Source organism: Tiliqua scincoides, chromosome 2 (assembly GCF_035046505.1).
Source record: "Tiliqua scincoides isolate rTilSci1 chromosome 2, rTilSci1.hap2, whole genome shotgun sequence".
NCBI classification, from domain to species: Eukaryota; Metazoa; Chordata; class Lepidosauria; order Squamata; family Scincidae; genus Tiliqua; species Tiliqua scincoides.
The window spans coordinates 105218112-105240219 of record NC_089822.1 but is presented as its reverse complement, the minus strand read 5'-3'; the positions used below and the strand labels follow the sequence as shown (position 1 = coordinate 105240219).

The window sequence follows — 22108 nt, the reverse complement described above, 5'->3', positions numbered from 1 at the left end:
ATCTCCAGGAGCTCATGGATCGTTTTAGCAAGGCCTGCCAAGATTTTGGACTGACGATCAGCCTTAAGAAAACACAGGTCATGGTTCAGGATGTGGACTCACCTCCCTGCATTACAATCTCTGCGCATGAACTGGAGGTTGTCCATGACTTTGTGTACCTTGGCTCAACGATCTCCAACACTCTTTCTCTCGATACCGAGCTAAACAAACGCATCGGTAAAGCAGCTACCATGTTTTCCAGACTCACAAAGAGAGTCTGGTCCAACAAGAAGCTGACGGAATATACCAAGATCCAGGTCTACAGAGCTTGCGTCCTGAGTACACTTCTGTACTGCAGCGAGTCATGGACTCTTCGTTCACAACAGGAGAGGAAACTGAACGCTTTCCACATGCGCTGCCTCCGACGCATCCTCGGCATCACCTGGCAGGACAAAGTTCCAAACAACACAGTCCTGGAACGTGCTGGAATCCCTAGCATGTATGCACTGCTGAAACAGAGACGCCTGCATTGGCTCGGTCATGTCGTGAGAATGGATGATGGCCGGATCCCAAAGGATCTCCTCTATGGAGAACTTGTGCAAGGAAAGCGCCCTACAGGTAGACCACAGCTGCGATACAAGGACATCTGCAAGAGGGATCTGAAGGCCTTAGGGATGGACCTCAACAAGTGGGAAACCCTGGCCTCTGAGCGGCCCGCTTGGAGGCAGGCTGTGCAGCATGGCCTTTCCCAGTTTGAAGAGACACTTGGCCAACAGTCTGAGGCTAAGAGGCAAAGAAGGAAGGCCCATAGGCAGGGACAGACTGCACTTGCTCCCGGTGTGGAAGGGATTATCACTCCCGGATTGGCCTTTTCAGCCACACTAGATGCTGTGCCAGAACCACCTTTCAGAGCGCGATACCATAGTCTTTCGAGACTGAAGGTTGCCAATACAAAAAACTCTGTTTCTTACCTTTATGTGCAACTCAGTGACATGTACAGAAATGAGAAAATATAGACTCACTGCATGAGTCTATATTTTCTCACAAGCATCATTTTAGGCTGCTTGACTCATGGGCAGCAAATGGGTTTGCTCTCAGATAACGCAGGGGGCCAGCAAGCCCCATTGGCTGCTGAAGAGGGGGCGGAGAATGAAGTGCCTATGAACTGAGGCACAAGCAGACGTTTACTCCTTCCTCAATGGCCAAAAAAGGATTTGTTCCCAGATGCAATTGCAAGGAGAGGGAGAAAGGAGAAGTGAAGCCAAAGGAAGGGGGGGAAAGAAGAAGCTGTTAGGGGGGACTGAGAGGCTTGAGGGACCTTAACTGGTATTGCCCTATGGCCTGGTGCAACCTGGCACCAGCTTTGATGCCTACAGATCCACTGAACTCAGATGAGGATCTGAAATTCCAGTAGTTTATTCCAAGATTCTAGAGTAATCAGGTCTTGTCACTCTTTTCTCTGGGAAGAAGATCAAACCAGCATTATTAAATTCTCAAACTACCCACAAAGATTGAAAAGAAAATTATAACCGATATGTCACAATTAAAGCAGCAAGGGAAATCTCTTTCTCTCGTGACAAATTTGTAAGATAGGAGAGGCTAAATGAAAAATATTACAGATTTCATATCACTTTTTTCATATTTTCTATTACTCAATAAATTTAGAATGTTCTAACCTGCACAGTCAAATTTATGGATATAAGCCCACTTGTCACAGAAAGTAACACTGAGGAAGATAAGATCTTTGGGTGAAATATAATGCGGTGCTTAGAAGATGATTAGCCTTGATGGTTTAGCTCTCCTTTAGTTAACAGCAACAAGATTGGGGTGCTGAGGATCATGACCATGAAGAGTGTAGGGCACAAAATATAGCTGCATTAGTGTGTGCGTGTGTCTGTGTGCAATGCCTATGTTTAGTCTACCTGGAAGGATATATATTTTAATTAAAACATTTTACATTCAGAAAAAAATGAGAAGGTTCAGTTGATCCAGAATTCAACGGCCAGTTATTAACTGGCATGCACCTCAGGGAGCATACGATACTGATTTTAAAACAGCTCACTAATTAGCAGTGAATTTCTGGATTCAGTTCAAAGTGCTGATTAAGGCTAGTAATGGGTGAGCTGCCTTCAGCTAAATTTTGAAATGGATTGGCAGGAAAAAAAAATTCCCCCGAGAGTTCTGGAGTGATTTGTCGTGTTGGCTGCACTATGTTGGATTGGCTCAAAATTCAATCTATGTTGAGTTCAAGTTCAAGACACCAATTGGTGCTCTTGCTGAGCCAAACAAACAACAGGACTGGTATTTTTAAGACTGCAGAGCCTGGTGGGCAAGTGTTGGGATCAGCCAAGACATGCATGAAAAAGGGAGCTACATAGTCCCAGAAACTGTATGACCCACCAAGCTCCTGAAACCTTCCTAATCCAAGAAGACCAAAAACAAGAGCTTTTATTACAGTCTGCACTGTCTCCCAGGTGTGTCATCCTCACATTGCTCACACGCTGAGTAGCTGGGAGCACAAAGCTGGATGTCTTGGTGCTCAGTGATGACATAATTACCACGTGTCAACCAGCCAGATGCCACAGCAGGTAACCTGGGGAAGCCCTGATTAAAAGCACTTGGGAGGGGAAAGGGCTTATTTGGAACCAGAGACAGGAGGGAGACAGAACAAATGGAGGAAGGAGGACCAGACGAGACTGACAGGAGACATGTGGAGACATGGCAAGGAAGGGGAGAACTCTGGAGGGAGAGCAGACACAGGAAGGAAGGGGAAAGCAAGGGCAGGAGGTCTGGTCTAGAAGGTAGAGCCTCTATTTGCCTGAAGATAACATCCACAAGGTCGCCAGTTTGAGGCCACCAGCACCGTGCGACCCTGAAGCAGCTGACAAGCTGAGCCCAGCTATTTCCATCTGCTCTGAGCGTGGGAGGATGGAGGCCAGGATGGAGGACAGATCAGAACGAAACATCTGAATTTGTTGTGGCTCTTGAAAGATAGAGCATTCTTTCAATTGTAAAAATCCCTCTGGGAATTTAAATTAGCCTGCCTATGTAAACCGCCTTGAATAAAGACCAAGAAAGGTGGTATATAAATACCTGTATTATTATTTATTATTATTTAAAGCAGAAAAGATGTGGACAGACTGGAGCATGGGCGGAGGAAGGGGTCAGAAAGTCAGTTCTGAAGAGGACACCCAAACAGGCCACTTCCTAACCTGGGAAGGGCCTGTCCCAAGTCAGCCTTCTTGAACTGCTAGAAGCTAGCAGGAGATTTTTCAGTAGATACATTCAGGACCAGCGGATATGCCTGGAGTTGGTCTAAATCTCCCAAACCCTTAAGGGACCCATGGTTTCTCTTCCAGGTCAGGTTCTGTGATACCTGCATTGACCCCTACCTAGCTTGGGACAATAAGTGCCCACATAAAAAGAGGCCCGGATCAAAAAGGATGAGGTGAAGGTGACCTAAGGGTGCAAGTGCCCAAAGTGCTGCTTTTAGCCCAATCTTATGTTGTGTTTTGTCCCTATTTCATTTGAGTTAGGGACTGTAACAAATAGGGAACTGTAACAAATAGGCATTAGAACCCTTCTCCTTCCAGTGCCTGCATGTTATATATCTGAATACAACCTTTACCAAGTCTTTTAATCAGGAGGGAAACAACAGGCTGTTTCCCTCCACACACAGAACTATGGAGAAAACCCATTTTTATGCATTCAGATCTGGTTCTGGGGCCTGTAGCCAAGTACTGTAATCCAAAGGCTCTTTGGGCATTGTGACTGCCCTGAAGCCAAAAGGGAGCACCCAGTGAATAGGAGATTCCCCAGTAGCACAGAGGTTTGGCAGGCATCCACATGCCCATTATGGGCAGGGGACAGGAGATGCTTGGGCTTGCCTGCAGCTATGGGTACACACGCGCATATTAGAGGCAGAATCTCCAGTGGTCTTGGATTATATACATGGCAAATTAAATGCAAGTCTGAGCAAACATTTTGGCAGCCCAATGTGCTAACCTTTAAGCTGCACTTTCAGCTCTCACTCATGGAAGAAAAAAAATATCAGTGCCTATCTTTTTTTGAAAACTATGGAGATGTGAACAACCAGAATTTATCAAAAACAAAAATGAAAGAAAAAAAAACACACGTCATAATATGCTGCATAAACTTTACTTGAATGAACAGTTGCCACAGAGATACCCAGAAGTTCTGTAAACTGGATTTGTGTGTGCTTGGTGCTATTTTGCACTTCAAATTTCTCAAGACCCACCTTTTCTACAGGGTTTTTGGCTTAACTCCTTAATAGATGTATTCCTGCTGTAAATATACTTAAGAATATTCCACTGCATTTCCCCCAGTGTTCATCCCCTACTACCCTTGTCTTCCTTTGCTGTCTTCCTCTGTTGTTTTTCCCACTTTTTATTTAGATTGTAAGCTACATCTGGGGTAGAGATCTGTCAAGTTATACCCTCTTAGCACTTTGCCCCCACTCAGGGAGACCAGATGTCCTCTTTTTCTAGGACATGTCCTCTTTTTTAGCTTTGTGTCCTGGAAAAGAACTTAAATGTCTTCCTTTCCCCTGTGAGCAGGCCCCTGCAGGCAGCGCATAGTCTTCTTGTAATTAATAAATTAAATGTAATAAATTATATGTAATATAGTTATAAATTTTGTAATAAGCAATATAATGTTTAAATTAACTACAGGAAATCAATATACAAGTGTTTCTGGCTTTTATTTTGTCATGCTCTACATTTTTCTTGTATGTCCTACATTTTGGGGTACCTTGTCCTCTTTTGTGGTTATGGCATCTGGTCGCCCTACACTGAAAGTCAATGTGTGTGTGTGTGTGTGTGTGTGTGTGTGTGTGTGTGTGTGTGTGTGTGTGAAAGAGAGAGAGAGAGAGAGAGAGAGAGAGAGAGATCAGGCTTGAAATTGCAACAAGGGCAAAGTGCAGAAGATTCTCTACCCCACCATGTTTTTATGTTGCTTCGAGCATTCTCCCCAGCACTATTGTAAAAAGAAAAAGAAAAAAAATATACCCAGGCCAAACGTCATTTTAACATGTTTATCGGAACACACATTTTGGCCTTCAAACATTCCATAAGTCCTGAGGGCACTGCAATCATCTCCCCACCACCACAGGGGAAGCAAGCAATCGTACGTGTAGAGAAGAAAAAAAATGGAAAGTACCTGAACGTAGGCTCTGCAGGAGCGTTCTCGTTTCTGAAGCTGAATCCGTGCAGATGGCCATTATAAACAGAATAAAGAAAGTTAGTGACAGGAGGAAACAAATGATATAAAATAACTGCACAAAAGCTCATTTCTCTTGCAACTGATTTCCAAGAAAACAGACACTAAGCTAAGCAGCAGGATCATTTCAATATAATTAAAGACAGTTACAGGTTTTAAAGTGTGCAGTACCTTGTTCATTGTTCATTGTTCATTGTTCACCAAGTTCATTGTTACAAAGTATAAATATTGAAAGCAAAACTGAAAACATCAGACATGGTGTTTCCAAATAAAAACTTCTCTTAGAAGTCTTCTCTTGATTTTTTTCCAGGTAAAAACTTATTTTTGCAGTCTCTCCTGAAAGTGCTCCTTATTATTAGCATACCCCAAACACCCCACCTCCACAAATGGACCCCTTTTGGTATGCAAAATACTTCCTGTGAGCCACATATAAAGTGCCATGATGACATAAATCAGCCATCACATCACAGCTATATGTGGCTGCAATCTGAGCAGGCATTGGGGTCTCCCTGCTTCCCTGTAGGGCATCTAGCAGCTTGGGCCAGGACCAGTCTGAGCAATCACACTGCTTCTTATGTGAATATGAGGGCGGGGGCAGGTAAAATCCCAACTGAGCATGTATGCAAGGAGATCCCATGCAAAGTGTGCACCTGAAGTGAACACTAACAGCCTGAGAGAATGGTTGGAGCATCTCATCACCCATCTTTCCAGGGGCTGTATGCCTTGAGGGGAAAGGAGGAAGAGAGAATAAAAATGGGAGAGGGGTGTTTTTTCAAATGTTCAGGAAGAATGAAATCTGATGTGCAAAACCCTCATGGTGAATTACACATAATAAAAGCACAATTATAAAGCACAACAAGCCCATTAATTTATATTACACTGCTCTCTCACACACTCTATCCTGGCAGAACTGAAGACATAAGCAGTTTGTCAGTCAACATCTCTGGAGAAAATAATTATTGCTGTAACTCTGGTTTTCATACAAGAGCCCTTTAAAGGCTGAAAAATGCAATCCTCGGGAGAAGAAAACACATCTCTTTAGCTTGACAGGATTATGATGTCAAACTTTTGTGACTGTGACCCTAAATTGACCCGTGGAGTTGGTACACATTAATAATAATAGGAAAAGTCGCCTTTCTGTGACCCTCATTTGGGTTGCGACTCCTAGTCTGGGACTCACAGTCCTAGACATTGGGTCTCACTGAAAGGCCTTTGGTTGGGGTTTCCTCATTCTCATCCCCCCTCTTTTTAAAATAGCACTTCGGCCACCTGTCATAAGAACAGCCCCACTGGATCAGGCCATAGGCCCATCTATAGCTTCCTGTATCTCACACTGGCCCACCAAGCCCCCAAATCTTGTCAGGACTTTAAGGCAATTGGCTTACTAGCACATTGGTACTGGGTGTTTTACACAAACTTACATTAATAGTATCATTTGCAATTTCTCTTTAATGAAATAAGTATGAATTTCATTTTCAGCACTCGATTCTTCCCAACTGTCATATTTCAGCATTAGTCCATAATATATCAATTACATGTTCAGTAGGTAAGGAATAAGATCACCACTATAATGTTCTAAGCATCCAGCACTAGTAATGATCACGATCACACTATCAATACCAGAAGCCAATAACCCTAATCCAAAGTAACGCCATTTTAACATCAGTTCTGAATCTTGTCCTAAAATGCTTGTGAGCCTAAAATGCTTGTTAGCAAGAAACTGTGAGCCACCCCTGACCCAGTGCCTGGCTCTCTAGTGTCCTAGTCCTTGAAGACCAGACAGAGCTGGTCTGCATTATCTTGCCAAAGCTACGACTATTAGGAGGGGTAAAGGGGGTGTTTGAGTGTGGCAGGGATGGAATTTTACAGGACCCTTTGTCTTTGCTTGTCTATGTTTGAAATGAGTATAAAAGCTAGCTGTGTCTACCTACACTTGTGCAGGATCTGAGGCAACTGGCCTCCTTGCAGCCTTGCTTTGGTACCAGCAATAAACAAGCTGTTTTCTGCTATACCTTCCCTCTGAGTGTTAAATTGGGATGTAGCACTCCAGGTCATGGACCTCACACTGCCTTTAGCCTAGTCAAAGGCAACAGTTTAAACGTGAAAACACCTCCCATTGGCTGACAAGACTATGATGTCAGCTATCAGTTCTTCCAGGAACCAGATATTGCTGAAAGGCTTTCGGCCTGGGTGTTCCCACTTTCTTTCCACATGTTCATTAGATCCTCACCTTTCCTGGTTAATTAAAACTTGTGGGAAGATACTGCTTTCTAGATATAACACCATGCCAAAGAGTTATTAAGTATATAATATAGGTGCTCTATAAAATATTAAATGATGAAGAAGGAGATGCCTATACCTCTTAAGGAGGCTGTTATCCATCCCTTCTCTCAGGGGATCTTTAAGTGTTGATGACACAGTAAATCACCGTCCAGTATCCCATCCTGTTTCCAAGCAATGCAATTAAGCATATTGGTTGCTTAGCAACCACAGTGATATCTGAATGATAACAATGTTCCTGATCTTTTTTTAGACTGGCTTTTGCTCTGGCTCTGAAAATGAAACCATTTTAATGCTACAATCCAATGGACCTGGGAGGGAGCTCCATTGAACCTGATTGCTTCAGAAACTAAGAGCACAATCCTAACCCATTTTCCAGCACCAACATAAGAGCACTGCAGCTCCAAGGTAAGGGAACAAACATTACCTTACTTTGAGGAGGCCTCAGTGACTGCCACCCAACTGAAGGATGCAGCACACGTCCCACTGGTACCGCTATGCCAGTGCTGGAAAGTTGGTTGGGATTTGGGCCTAAGAAGATGTTGGATCAGGCCAAAGATTTATCTAGTCCAGTATTCTGTTTCTCACAGTAGTCTGGGAATACCACAAGCAGGAGAGGAGGCATGCTTCTTCCATTTCCCCTCTAAACCTTGTATCCAGAAGCGTACTGTCACTGAAACAGAGGTAATGCACGGCCAGCATGACTAATAGCCATCGATGGACCTGTGCAACCTGAATTTGTCCAAGTTCCTTTTAAAGTCCTCCAAACTAGTGGCCTTCACCACATCTTTTGGCAACAAATTCCACAGACCAATTATGCACTAAGTGAAGCAGCATTCCCTTCTGACATCTTAAATCTCTGGCCAGGTGGTTTCATTGGATCAGGGGTGTCAAACTCATTTCATACAGTGGGCTGAATAGCATTCATGGTGCCTGCTGAGGGCTGGAAGTGACACCATTAAGCAGGAAGTTATATCATTATGCAGATGATGGCCATAAATAAGCATTTTGTTCTCACATAGAAACTCATGAGCTGCAAATGGTGGAAGAGAAAATGTGCTAATTTGAGATATGTGAGATATGAGAGAGACCAAACATCATGCTAAGAGATCCCAATGGGGACCAGAGAAATTGCTTTTGGGGGCCACATCCAGCCCCAGGTCTTATTTTTAACAACCCTGCATTGGATGACCAATGGTTGGCAACCATCATCCATAAGTGTGTCTCTTCAAGTAATGACAACTGTAATGTGTGCTACACATGCTTCCTCTTCATGACTGTTTGGAAGCCTTGGGTGATAAAAGTTGGGGCACTCACCAAGTGAAAAATACCGGAATCTGCTTTGCAGAGGAAGGAAATCCAGCTGATTTGGAGGCAAGTGCACTAACTATTCATTTGCTTCCAGGATCAGTTCAAGGAGCTGGTGATGATCCGTAAAGACACATTTACAGCCTCTCTGCACTGAAACCAGCAGGGAGGATCTAGCCAGGACATATTCCTAACATTCTAGTTTCCTATGTGGAGAGATTCCACCCCCGCCCCACCCCCATTGGTACGAATCATTCAGTCATGTGAACAGTCTGAAGCGGTACCGCTCAGGGACCATTTTAGCATTTCAGCAACAAGCGGGCTTGAGCAGCATTTACATTAATAAGTCAACAATCCCCTTACAAACAATATCCAAGGAGCTGCCAAGACATTGCTGGAGGCAGCTCTGGGCAGTAATCATAGCAACACATTCATTGCAGCAAGAATGTCACATGTGCCTCTTTGGATATTTACCACTATACCACTCCACCACTTCCTTGGGAGTGGAAGAAAACAATTTCATTTCTCCCAGCTACAATATACTCTCGTCTGAGTACAATGCAATACAAGCATCGCCTTGGGAGAAGACATGGGGCCTGTGCTCAGCGAACAAGGAATCAGTGCGTACATATTGCCCAGAAGAGTAATTATGCAGAAAGATCCTACTTCCCAAATACTTCATCAAATACTTATGCACAGCTACTCACCAGCCATGTATCTGCCCACCCAGCCACTGCTGTCCCCAGCAGCAGCACAGTACATAGTCTCAGGCATAGAAGAACAATCACTAACAGCCCAATCTTGTGGACACCTGCTGCTGTCAGAATGAGCATTCCGTCAGCCAAAGAGCCTCTCTGTTTGCTCTGTGGCTGCAGCAACAGTGAACGCAACTAGACTGCCTGCATAAAAGTTTGGAGACTGCGTGTGTGCTGCTGGAGCTCCCGTCCATGGCTGGAGGTGGATTGGTGCAAGCAATTGCTGCACGGAGGATGAATTGGTGCAAGGTGAATTGGTGCACTCCCCCGTGGGTGGACAGCAACTGTTACCCTGCACATGCCCGATCTTGTCTGATCTTGGAAGCTAAGCAGGGTCAGGCCTGGTTAGTACTTAGATGGGAGACCACTTGGGAATACCGGGTGCTGTTCAACTTCATTCCCATAATAAATGTCAAATCCGTCTTCCTTTTACCAATATTCTCTCTTCTAGTTTTCCTATCAATAAAGGAGTGAGGCAAGGTTGCATCCTTGCCCCTCTTCTTTTTAATTTATTCATTGCCGATCTTCCTGCCAGCTTAACCACCACCTCTCATTCCTTTCCTGTAATAAATAAAAAGCCAATTCCGATTCTTCTTTACGCCGATGATACAGTACTTCTCTCACTCACAAAATCCGGTCTTCGTGAGCTCATTTCCAAATTTCAAGTTTATTGTCATTCAAATGATCTTGTAATTAATGCCAACAAAACAAAAATTATGGTTTTTTCCCGCTCCTGGGCTCCTTCTAAATGGTCAATCAATTCCCAATCTTACACTCAAGTTAAATCTTTTAAATATCTAGGTTTACATTTTCACTATAATTTATCATGGACTCAACATAAAAAGTCAGTTATTTCTTCAACAACTACCCACCTTTTGGCTATAACAAATTTTTATTTTAATGCAGGAAACCAATACATCCCAGCAGCGATTCAAATTTTTAAAGCAAAAATTATTTCTCATTTATTATACGGTATCCCGATATGGATACAGGCAGTTTCTAAGGATTTGGATCATATTGCTTCTTCCTTTTTTAGAAAGATATTAGGTATTCCTAATCTTATACGGTTGCCCACTATTCTTTTAGAACTTGGTTTACACCTTCCCCCCACTTATGCCTGGCTTTTTACCTTTAAGTTTTGGTTAAGGATTCATTTATCTCCTTCCCCTGACTCTTTAATTACAGAATTAATGAGTGACACGTATATCTTTATTTGGTTTAAAATAGTGGAAACTAAACTCCACTCCATTAACCTATCAGTAGAATTACTTGCTGATCTAAATTTATCTCAAGCTTATAAAATTATCAAAGACCACCTTTTCCTAGCTGAATTCAATACTTTAAAAAATTCTCTTAATTTGACCTGTTCCCCCCTTTCCCTAGGTCTTTTTCCTCAACTTGTTGTTGCCACTTCAAACTATTTTTTTCACCTCACTAATCCTAGACTGAAGAGAGCCTTCATGCTCGCTAGACTCAACATATTTCCCTCAGCTGTTCATTATGGTCGTTTCATGCGAGTTCCTCGCGAGAAACGATTATGTTTATTCTGTGGGGAGACCCCGGATACTCTTTTACATATTTTGCTTTTTTGTCCCTCTCATGACTCCCATCGTAGGATTTATTTAGAATCCTGGATTTCTAATTTCCCCCCTCAGGTATCACCCCTTCCCCAGTTGTTGGAAGACTCTATTGCTCCCTTGACGTATTCAGTGGCTAGTTTCCTGGCCTATATATTACAAAAAACGCCGGACTTTAGTTCTATAAAATCTTCTTTAAAATTTTTGTAGTCACCTTTCGCTATCTAATACCTGTTTTACTGAAAGGATAAGGTTGTCCCTTCTGGCTCCTTTTCTTTCTAGACCCTATTTCTTTTTTCTCTATTTAGTTTTCCTGAACTAGTCTAGTGGATAACGGTTGTATTGTTCCACTTTGTTGTCAGTTGTCTGCTGTAATATTTATAATGCCAATAAAGGTTAACTAACTAACTACCGGGTGCTGTAGGCTTATACCATAGTCTTTCGAGACTAAAGGTTGCCAACCAACCATTGGGGCAAAGAGGGGGAGGATTGTCAGAAGGCATGTTGGGGTGTAGCAGGGGATGGTTAGGGGTGGCAATGGTTATTGGTGGCAAAAGGAAACCCTCCATTAATGTGACTATTAGCACAATCCTATGCATATCTACTCAGAAGTATGTTCCACTGCATTCAGTGGGGCTTACTCCCAGGACACTGCTTATAAGATGACAGCCTAAGTGGCACAGAAGCTGGGTCTTCTTATGCTTTAAAAAACTCTCAGAAAGGTTGCATTTTCTCCTTCAAGACTTCCACATGGACTAGGACCCAATCGTTTCTCCTCCTCTCCTGCAATGCAGTGGCACTGAACAGGGAGTTAGAATTCACGGCTGCCAAACCTGCCCTCGTCACCACCTCAGTCCACCCTTCCTTGCCTCCATTCTGCCCTTCCCCACACTATCCAGCCTCCCCTGCCAATTCACCTCCACTGGCAGGCCCTGGGGGGATCAACTGGTGTGTAGGGGAAAGGCTCTAGCTGCCAGAGTGAGCTTTGCAACTGCCATAAGACCATCTGTGCTGGTAGAACATCCAGCCTATGCTGGATAGAAACATCCAGACTATGCTGAGTTGTGCTGGGTGGGTGTCACCCACCACTTAAAAACTGTTCACTGAAGATGTATGCGCATTTTTGCTCCACCTGTCTTTCGTCAATGAGGACAAGAAGGTCACAGTCCTTGCCGAGTTGCCATAACCTGTTCTTTGTTTGATGTCATGTGATTCCTGCAGGATACAAGAAGCACCTGGAAATGCAGAGGCTAGCTATCCATTAGAGTTGTGCCCCCCAGAGCAGCTCCAACATGCCTCTGCTGCCTGAAAATTCTAGGTTCCCCACTAATAGACAGTGAAAGTGGAAAGGATAGAAATCAGATACACAGGGAAAAGCTGTCATTATCCATCGATGCTTCCTCTCTCTTTAGCCTTAACAAAAGATAAAACTAAATGTTCCTACTCCTTGTGGCCCCAACACTTAGGAATCATTAACTGGTAATGATAAGGAGAAACAGAGAAGTAGATGTGCAACTCAAAGCTTTTCCCTGTGTATGTGATTTTGCATATTTATTTAAACTATTTCTCATCTGCCTGCCACCTCCTGCTTTCTCTGCCTGTTGGTGGAGGAGCTGTCAGACTTCTCAGTGGTCAAACCTCTCACATGCCGGCAGTAGGGCTGGCCCAAGCTGGGCTGGTGCTTGAAACAGTGTCAAATTCCGAGACCCACTCTTTTCTTCCCTTTCTGGGTAGTATGCCATCAGCACCACCACCCACCTCCTCTTGCACTGCCACCATTTCTTCTAAACTGGCTGGTTGGGGAGGACACTGGGAATGGAAACTGCCTGCTTCCAGCATTCTCTCCACCTGCTCAGTTTTAAAGTGGAGGCAGGGAGGGAAAAAGAAACAGTGGACCAGGCCGTGGTGGCAGCCCTCTTCCTGATCATGATCAGGAACAGGATTCCAGTGGTGGCCTCCTCCAGTCTTACCACTGTGACCTTCAGCAGCAACACCACCAGAGGAGGAAGACACAGGCTGCACCCTCACCCTCTTCTCGGGTGCTCCGCAATGAGAACACAGAAGAAAAGGATGAAGCAGAGGCTGGGTCCAGTGGCCTGATGGGTGGCAAGTTGGGAGTAGGTAGCAGGCAGATGCAGGGTGCTCCCTGCCAGCTTGCTACCTCCTCCAGCTCACTGCTTGAAGTAGGTGCTTCAGTTCGTCTCATCAGAGGGTTTTCCCTGGCTGGTGGCTCTCACGTAGCAGCCAGGCTCTTAAAGGCTGCTGATGGAATGAACTCTAGTCTGCAAAAATGTATGCCAAAATAAATGTGTTAGTCTTTAAGGCGCTACAAGACTCTTTCATGCCACTCTGAGAACACTGGATAAGAACTCTCTCAAGCTATCTTGGAATATATATCACCAAGACAGTCTCACACTGCTACTATCCATGGGGACCAAGCCTCACCGAGTCCTCTCAAGATGGTCCCAGTGCCCTCTGAAACCATCAGCAATCTTGACACGAACACATATTTCCCGATGGGCCAAGTTGGAAGATACTTTTTTTTAAAAAGGTAAGCTTTAAAAAATAGATGCACTCACTGTGCATGCACTTCTGATCCCTCTCTAGTAGGTCTTCTTAACTGCACATGGGGTTTTTTGGTTGAATAGTTGAAATACTTTAGGAAACAGGAATACTTAGTAAGTCTTCCCAACTGCACATGCGGAGTTTTGGTTGAATAGTTGGAATACTTTAGGAAACAGGAATACTTAGTAGGTTTTCCTAACTGCACATGGGGGTTTGGTTGATTTCACAACTAGATGCAGAAGCAGAGCCACTTAAAAAAAGCCCCTCCAGCTTTGGAGCCTGTCGTTACCTACCTTGTTCAAGCTGCGTGCAGCACTGTCTTTTCCACCAGGTGTCAGGTTCCGGAGCTGCACGTCCAACAAACCCACCAACTGATCCATGGCACGAACCGAGTAGGTGATATCTCCAGCGTTCAGGTGGCTTTTCGTTTGTTCGGCAAGCTCTCTTGCAACATTGGCCGCCGTCTCTCCTGACTTCAACTAAGGTTTACAGAATGTGAGAAAAGGTCAAGATATTTCACTGCCTGGCCAAAAAGAATTTGTTTGCATGCGTTATGAGGCAGAAGGAACACTCCAGCCTCTGTTATCTCCTGGTGCTTAAATGCATCAGTATTACCTCTGTAACATACGGTGAGAACACTTTTTGGTTGCAAATGCAAATCTCTTAACTATTCTGTTGTACATCTTAAGATTTAGAGTATCACTGATACTGAAATCTTCCATAACACTTGCACAAAAACAATGCTCCTCTTTATATTTTATATGCCACCAAATTTTCTTGTGATTTTTCTTGTGATTGCCATAATTTTTTTTCCTGACCTATAATGTAACTCACCCAACTTGCCCTATTGTGTCTTTATGCACATGTCCATCATTTTGTCACTGTGGGATGATGTCCATCCATTCATTCTGTCTTTGAACAGTGCAGACTTTCATTCTTTTCCTTGTTGGCAAAGCTGAAGGTGACCAACAGGGATGAATGATTTTTTTCAATTGCTCTGGGAAAGAAGAATCCAGCAATCGGCACCAGCAGTGAAAAATATACAGTATAGAAAGATATGATGTAATGGCAGTTCTCCTTCCCCCCTTTTCTCTTTAGTTTTTGTTGGATGTATGACTCCAAACACCCAACAAATCAAAAAGATAATTTGGAGCGTTAGTGCTTAGCCATTTCAAGAAAAGAATGTATACCTGAGACTACTGATCACTTACTTGATGTTCCCTGACAAAGCACATTTCAAATGGCCCAGCTTGTTTTCATCTATGTCTTGTATAGATGGACAGAACCTGCTGGTTCCACTGCTGAAATCATTTGGTGGAAACACAATTTCCAACCTCCAAGGCTGCACTCCTATACAAACTTTCCTGTGCATAAACCAAACTGAAGCAAATGGGACTTACTTCAGGGCAGACATGCATAGGATTGTGCCGAAAGTCTCCCACTTTTTCACCTGCTGGAGCCTGGAGTGCTGGTTCCATCAGAGAACTAGCCAGAATCCTGAGAGCTCCACCATAGCACTGTGGAAGGTACAGAGGCATCTGCAATACACTCTGCCTTTGTGCGTGTCTTGCAAGGCCTAGTACATTGTAGAGAAGTCTCTAGCAATGCAACAGGATTGTGATTAAACCCAGTGCATCCTCAGTCTGTTCTGATTGGTCTCTGTCACAAGTGGAACTGGCAGTCCACTATTGAATTTGTCTCTGATGAAATTTGATAGCTTTTCTAGTTGTTGCTTATCCTTAACAGAGATCCAGAAAGTTCTAAAGAGTGTGATATGTCAGTAGCTGTAAGGGGACACAAGTAAGGACGTGGTGCCTAAGAGTATAAATGATGTTTATCCACACTGCACACATTAAGACCATCCCTTTTTACCCATGCCAAGATTTTCTATATAGTTTGGGCCTAGGTATCTGCAGGGGATCAGTTCGCAGAACCCCTGCAGATACCGAAACCTGTGGATAATAAAATTTGTGGATTGGCCCTCCTTGAACCTCTTGGATGCAGCCAGAAGAGTCTTCCGGTCATATCTGGGAGGCCTTCTGAGACCTGGGGAGGCTGTGCAAGGCCTCCCTGGGCATCAGAAGGCCTACTGGAGGCCTCTGAAAGGTGCTTCCAGTTTCTGACTGAAACTGTCCATGCCCTTTTGCGGCCTTTCATAGGCCTGGGAGGCTGCACAAGACCTTTCCTGTGCCTCAGAAGGCCTCTGGAAGGCCTCAGAAAAGGACATCCAGGTTTAGCCAGAAAACGGAAGTGCCTTTCAGAGGCCCTCTGAGGTGTCTGGAAAGTACAGGGAGGCCCACTGAACCCAGGTCAAATTCACGGGTTCCAAACTCATGGATAAGGAGGGCTAACCTGTAAAATGTCAGGGATTGGTGGGGCGGGGGAGAGAAAATCTCTTGGTGGCAAGGTCTACCTCCCATTTACCCAATGGGTACATGTCCCCATCACTTTGAGTAACGAAGACAGAGAAGGGGACAAATCTGCCTCAGGTACCAAAGAAGAAGTTCCAGGGGATCAGATCGAATTTTAGATTTCTCCCCCTTGTTGGAAAGAATTCCAGAAGCGCCCCCTTTCTTAGGTGTACTTATGGGAAGTGCTCCTCAGGACGTTTGGAAGACTGAGGACGGCTGGAGAAGAGGTACCCTCCATGTGAGATGCACTGATGGGTAGTGAATCTCCATGCTTTTGAGGAATGTGCATTACATCCTCCTTTTAACAGTATATCTTGTTTTTGAGTCCAAAGAACAGATTTAAAAATCATGGAAAGTGTAGAAAACCAGGTGAAATGTAAGGAAGTTGCTCACAGTGTGCAACTAAACCTCGAGAGGCTAAAACCTCAGTATGTGATGCCAGAACTTCTGAAACATTTTCATCATCCTATATCTGTGGGGATTGAGGTGCAGGGCTTGCTGACACATTCCTGTACACCACAACGGAGGACAGCAATAGCGTTGCTACAGGGACAGTGTGGTAAGCATTGTAGGTGCCACAATGCATCACATAACCAGCCCATCCCACTCACCACTGGAGCCATTCTAGGCACAAATGGCTCCCCAGAATGGCTCTAATGGTGATGGAGAGGGGCCGGATGCACAGCACATTGCGGCATTTGCAATATTTACCATATTGCCCCCCAGATAGCTACGCAACTGGAGGACAGTGTCTACATTAGTATCCAAACATGGCTAGATAAGCACAGAGACAGGAAGTGTAACTCTACCATGCTTTCTCCCTCCCCCCCACTTCTGTGACTCCATCATATCCAAGTCTATGTCAAACAAGAAGAGGTTTTAACGTAAGAAAGATAACATTAAGACTTCTAGAAGATAACAACTGCAGACACTATATACCGAGAAGGGGAGTAGGAGATGATGTTATCTGAGCCTAGCACCAATATTTAATAATCATTTTGCTTCCATGTCTAGTGATCTAACATCTTCTCAATTGGGTCATAAAGAAAGTATTAGTGATGCAAAGGAAATTAAAGTTATTGGATTTGAAGATAATCTGATGTGGAACATGAAGCTAAAGCTCAAAGATTTTAATAATTCAAATAGTTCTGGAATGGAATGTATCAGGATTGAAAGGAAATGGTGCAACCCAAACTAATCAAATACCATTCAATCAGGGCCCTGGACAAGAGAAGTGCAGTTCATTTGACCATTTGTGCTGCTGATGAAGCATCACCTTTCAGTCTGAAAAGCAGCATGTTACAGTGGTAGTGGATGGACCTTCAGTGGAACTGCACAGAAACCTCTGACTGTGTAGATCAGGGGTGCCCAAACCCTGGCCCTGGGGCTACATGCGGCCCTCAAGGCCTCTCAATGCAGCCCTCAGGGGGCCCCCAGTCTCCAATAAGCCTCTGGCCCTCCAGAGATTTGTTGGAGCCCATACTGGCCTGACCCATCTGCTCTCAGAGTGAGGGTGACTGTTTGACCTCTCGTGTGAGCTGTGGGATGAGGGCTCCCTCCACTGCTTGTTGTTTCACATCTGTGATGCTGCAGCAGCAGCAGCAGCAGCAAAGGAAAGGCCAGTCTTTTATAGGTCTTGAGCTATTGCAAGACCTTCATTCATTCATACAAGTTCATCTTTAATATATTCATTTATGTAAACTTATGTAAATTTATTCAAATTTTAAATGTAAATTAATTCTTTTTTCACCCCGGCCCCCGACAGTGTCAGAGAGACAATGTGGCCCTCCTGCCAAAAACTTTGGACACCCCTGGTGTAGATGGTTCTCCCTCCCTTTAATGCTTATACAGCTTTGTTGGGCTGCACCTGACGGTGAAGGATCATCACAAAGTGTCAATCATGGACTTCTTGCTCCCTCCGGCTTCTGTCTCTTAATTATGTTTGGGATGGCACTACTGAGATAAGAGGCACTGATGCTCCTGGGCATAGCTGGTTGATCAGCTATGAAGGAATTCTAACTGAAACAAGCATGAGGATGAACAGCTAGAATAATTTAAGAAATGGAAAAAAAAATCTCACTGGACTAAAAATGCCGTGGCTCTTTAGTCAAGAAAAATGGGGGTTAGAGAGTGATACGATTTTTTTTTTCTATGTCAGTGGAGTCGATATACTGTATTTTTCGCTCCATAAGATGCACTTTCCCCCCCCAAAATAGTAGGGGGAAAAGTGTGTGTGTCTTATGGAGCGAATACTGGGGGCAAGGTCTGCACCGGGGGCAAGGTCCTCATTTGCAAAGGCGCCACAGGGGGAGGGCAGGCAGAGAACAAAGGGGGCAAGGTCCGCACCGGGGGCAAGGTCCTCATTTGCGCAGGTGCCACAGGGGGAGAACAGGCTTACTTTAAAAGTAAGTTTTCCTCCTCTAAAAACTAGGTGCGTCTTATGGTCAGGTGCGTCTTATGGAGCGAAAAATACGACACTTGAATAGTCGTGTTTGATTAAAAGAGATAATGGTGTAACAACAACAAGTGGATATTAGAATATTTTGAGCCAGAATTCAGAAGTTTTTTGCTCACTAGAAAGTGTGAGATGGTGGTAAAGTGTCGTTGAACAGTCAATAGAAAAGAACTCAATAGTTTTAAAGTGAAACAACAAAAAGTTTTCAAGCTAGCATACTGAGCTCTGCAATAGCCTTATCCCTGATCACAAGGCAGGGCCGGCATCCCTCCACAGGAGGCGACAATTCAGCTAGCTGGACCTGCCTCCATCTGCGTGGAAGGACCTATCTTGAAGGATCAGGAATGTACACTCGGAAGCAACTTCAACAGATCTTATAAGTACTGTAGCAGGACTTTCTCTGAAAGAGAACATTGGTTTCAATTCTCATTTTTTCAGTCAACTCAAAGAACACCAAACCTCATGGCCACAGTGATCAGGAGTTGTTGTGTTTTGCTTTTTTTAGCCAGAAGAGAAAATGTATGTATGTGTGGATACAGACTCAAGTGCGTGCATACACAGAGCTGGTCATTGTTTCATTGGAAATAATGTCTGGGAGGGGACATGCATCAACCTTGATGAAAGCATTGAAATTTGCTGCACCTTTAGAATATTTCCAATACATTCTGTACATTATCCTGGTAACTGGTGCAAAACATCATCCTCTAAATAAGGGCAGCATATGAAAGCAAAAAAGATCTGATGCATTAATACCTACTGGTCCCTGCAGATAGTTCTTAAAAATGCATATGGACCACAACCCAGACTATTTAGAAAAACAAGAAGTAATTCTGAAACATAATTTCACAGGTAACAACCTTTCTAAAATGCCACTTGATGCAATAGCCATCCACTGATGTGAAATATAGCATGGCCAGATCTCTCCAAAGGATGTGATGGTTACTGAAAAGGAAGGGGCAGATGCTCTTATCCTCCCCTGTTCTCAAGGCAGTTTCTAGTCCCTACAAGGTTTACAAGAATGCATGGCTAGATGGAGAACCTGGTGAGACCCAGAAATGAGTCTGGTTCAAACAAACCTAAATCAAATAAAAATGCTGAGCTCTCTACCCTTATAAAATACAGCACAGCTGGGGGAAGTGACCATATGTGGAAAGGATGAGATGGCAAGTATTACCCATTTTGATCTCTCCCTACTAAAGTAAAGAACACTCTTTAGTTCACAATGCAGTGTAAGTTGTAAATATTATAAGGGCAATTTTCATGAGATTTTACATGATACTTGGTCAGATTTGCCATGGACTTTTTCTAACATTGTCCCCACACTATCTTCTAGAATGTAAACCTCAGCAGTGAATACTGAATATCTTACTGCTTTGAAACTCAGTCATATCAGAGAATATTAATAAAGGTATCCTTCCATATGTCAAAGAAAATAGCACACCAGGTATGAAAGTAACCACAGCTTGGGATGCCTTTCAGTGTATTGCCAAAGGCAAGTTCACAAAAAAGTGTATGTAAAAAGTTAAAATCCTAGAGGAAAAACACAAGTGTAGTGGATCTAGGAGAGCTTATGTTAGGCTTTTTTGCAACTAGAAACAAGTGTAATTGCTTGGAGGCCAGTAAGACTCAAAAAGCCCTTTTGTACACAAAGGCTATGGCAGCTGGCCAAACTGGATTTTTCTGGGAGAGGCAGGAGCTCAGCCACTGCACATCTGCCTTGGAGACTATGCATCTCGACTAGAGAATGTGTTTATTCTATTGAAAGGGCTGGACCAGTCATAGGGTTGGGTGAAATAGCCGCTTTGAGCTGTGGGCTGGGTAGGGCGCTCTACCACCTTCAGACTACCACCATCCAGCCACTTTAAACATAAGAAGAGCCCCATTGGATCTGGCCAAAGGCTCATCTTGTCCAGCTTCCTGTATCTCACAGTGGCCCACCAGATGCTTTCGGGAGCACACAAAACAACAAGATACCTGCATCCTACTGCCACTCCCTTGCATCTGGCATTCTGAGGTAGCCTATTTCTAAAACAAGGAGATTGCACATACCCATCATGACTTGTAACCTGTGATGGACTTTTCTCCATAAATCTGTCCAATTCCCTTTTAAGGGCATCTAGGCCAGATGCCATCACCACATCTTGTAGCAATGAGCTCCACAGATTAATGACATGCTAGGTGAAGATATTTTCTTTTGTCTTTCCTAACTCTCCTGTCACTCAAGTTTAGTGGCTGTCCCCTGGTTCTGGAGTTGTGAAAGAGAGAAAAGAGCACCCCTCTATCCACTCCCTCATAATTTTGTCTCAGTTATGTTCCCCCCTCAGACAACTTGAAGAAAAGCAAACAAGAGGAGAATTGAGGTGCTGATGTCCTATCTCCTTTCTCTCCAGCAGCAGGGCTGGAGGAGAAGGAAGTTGCAACTTTATTCTTGATCTTTTCAGGATCATGGTTGCACCCTGTACCCCTCTCACTATTGTCACTTCCTGTGTCTGTTTCTTCTTAAAAACAGGCTGGGCAGAAGGAGTCTGGGAGCAGAAGAGGAAATCTTGGTGGTGGCTGTGTGTGTATCTGTGTGAGGCATATGCATACTTACAAATGCCCCCCAAAAAGGGGGAGAGAAAATTTGGGCACTACTTCAGCTGCCAGTTCAGTTGCTTACCAACACACATAAATACTTTGTAAAATGGAAGTTAGCTACCATGCATGGTGACTAAAGAATGCACAGTGTGCATTCACAATGAAATCTACAGAATTCTGTCAACGGGATTTTTTTCTGGGGTAAACAGCAGCTGAATCAGAGTTCCCCATGAATTTAGGAATGTTTTCCTACAGGGTTAGTGGCTTTCCTACCCTCAGGCACAGCCCCAGTCTGTGGGGAACCCCAATCCAGCTGCTGTTCACATGTAGGCCCTGACTCCAGCTTCAGTGCTTTTTTGCTCCGTCGTTAAACAAAGATTGAAGCTGAAAAACAAAGGAAACATGTGGTACATGCAGGGTAAGTTGTAAGTTGGTCTAATAAGTGTGGCTGTAGAACACAGGTACCACTTATATAATGCAGATATTAACATGAGTACTTAACTGATGATGTGCATGCTTTCTTGTGCATGAGTGAAATTATAAGCACTTTGACTCTTCTTTTAAACAAGTTTTTTTGATCAAAGGATGTATTCATATTTCATAACTTTTAAAATTGAGATTGTACTTGACTTGGCAATGTAGCAAATTCGGTCAATATACAAATATTCTCTCCATTGCTCTAGGAGACTAGAGAACATACGTATTTTCACAGGCTCCAGAACGTTATCCTGTCCTCTCCCAAGACTCTCATCTTTCCTTCTCTTTTTCATTATTCAACATCTGGTTATGATTTTTATTTTTATTTTACCAGGGCTTTTTTGGGGGGTGGGGAGGAGAGGTTACAAATTTAAGAGTATGGATGGTGCAGCTGTTTTTCTATTTAGTTCAATTTTTTAAAATGTATTTAGTGCCACTTTGTCTTATGCCTGTGACATTTTAGCTTTTGAGATTAGCTTTAAATTG

The 22108-nt window shown here is 43.7% G+C and overlaps 1 protein-coding gene and 1 pseudogene across 4 annotated transcripts in view; one reads left to right on the top strand and one right to left on the bottom strand.

The window, feature by feature from the left end:
- The window catches only part of ADGRL3 (adhesion G protein-coupled receptor L3), a 675925-nt gene that overhangs the window by 172797 nt on the left and 481020 nt on the right, over positions 1 to 22108 (bottom strand). For all 4 annotated transcript variants that reach the window (XM_066612512.1, XM_066612511.1, XM_066612509.1 and 1 more), the window contains exons 10-11: positions 13996 to 14181; positions 5158 to 5196 (exon numbers count right to left, since the gene is read on the bottom strand). In XM_066612512.1, coding sequence (XP_066468609.1) covers positions 5158 to 5196; positions 13996 to 14181 — 225 coding nt within the window. The remainder of the gene's footprint in view (positions 1 to 5157; positions 5197 to 13995; positions 14182 to 22108) is intronic.
- On the top strand, positions 9834 to 9953 carry LOC136643369 (5S ribosomal RNA; annotated as a pseudogene).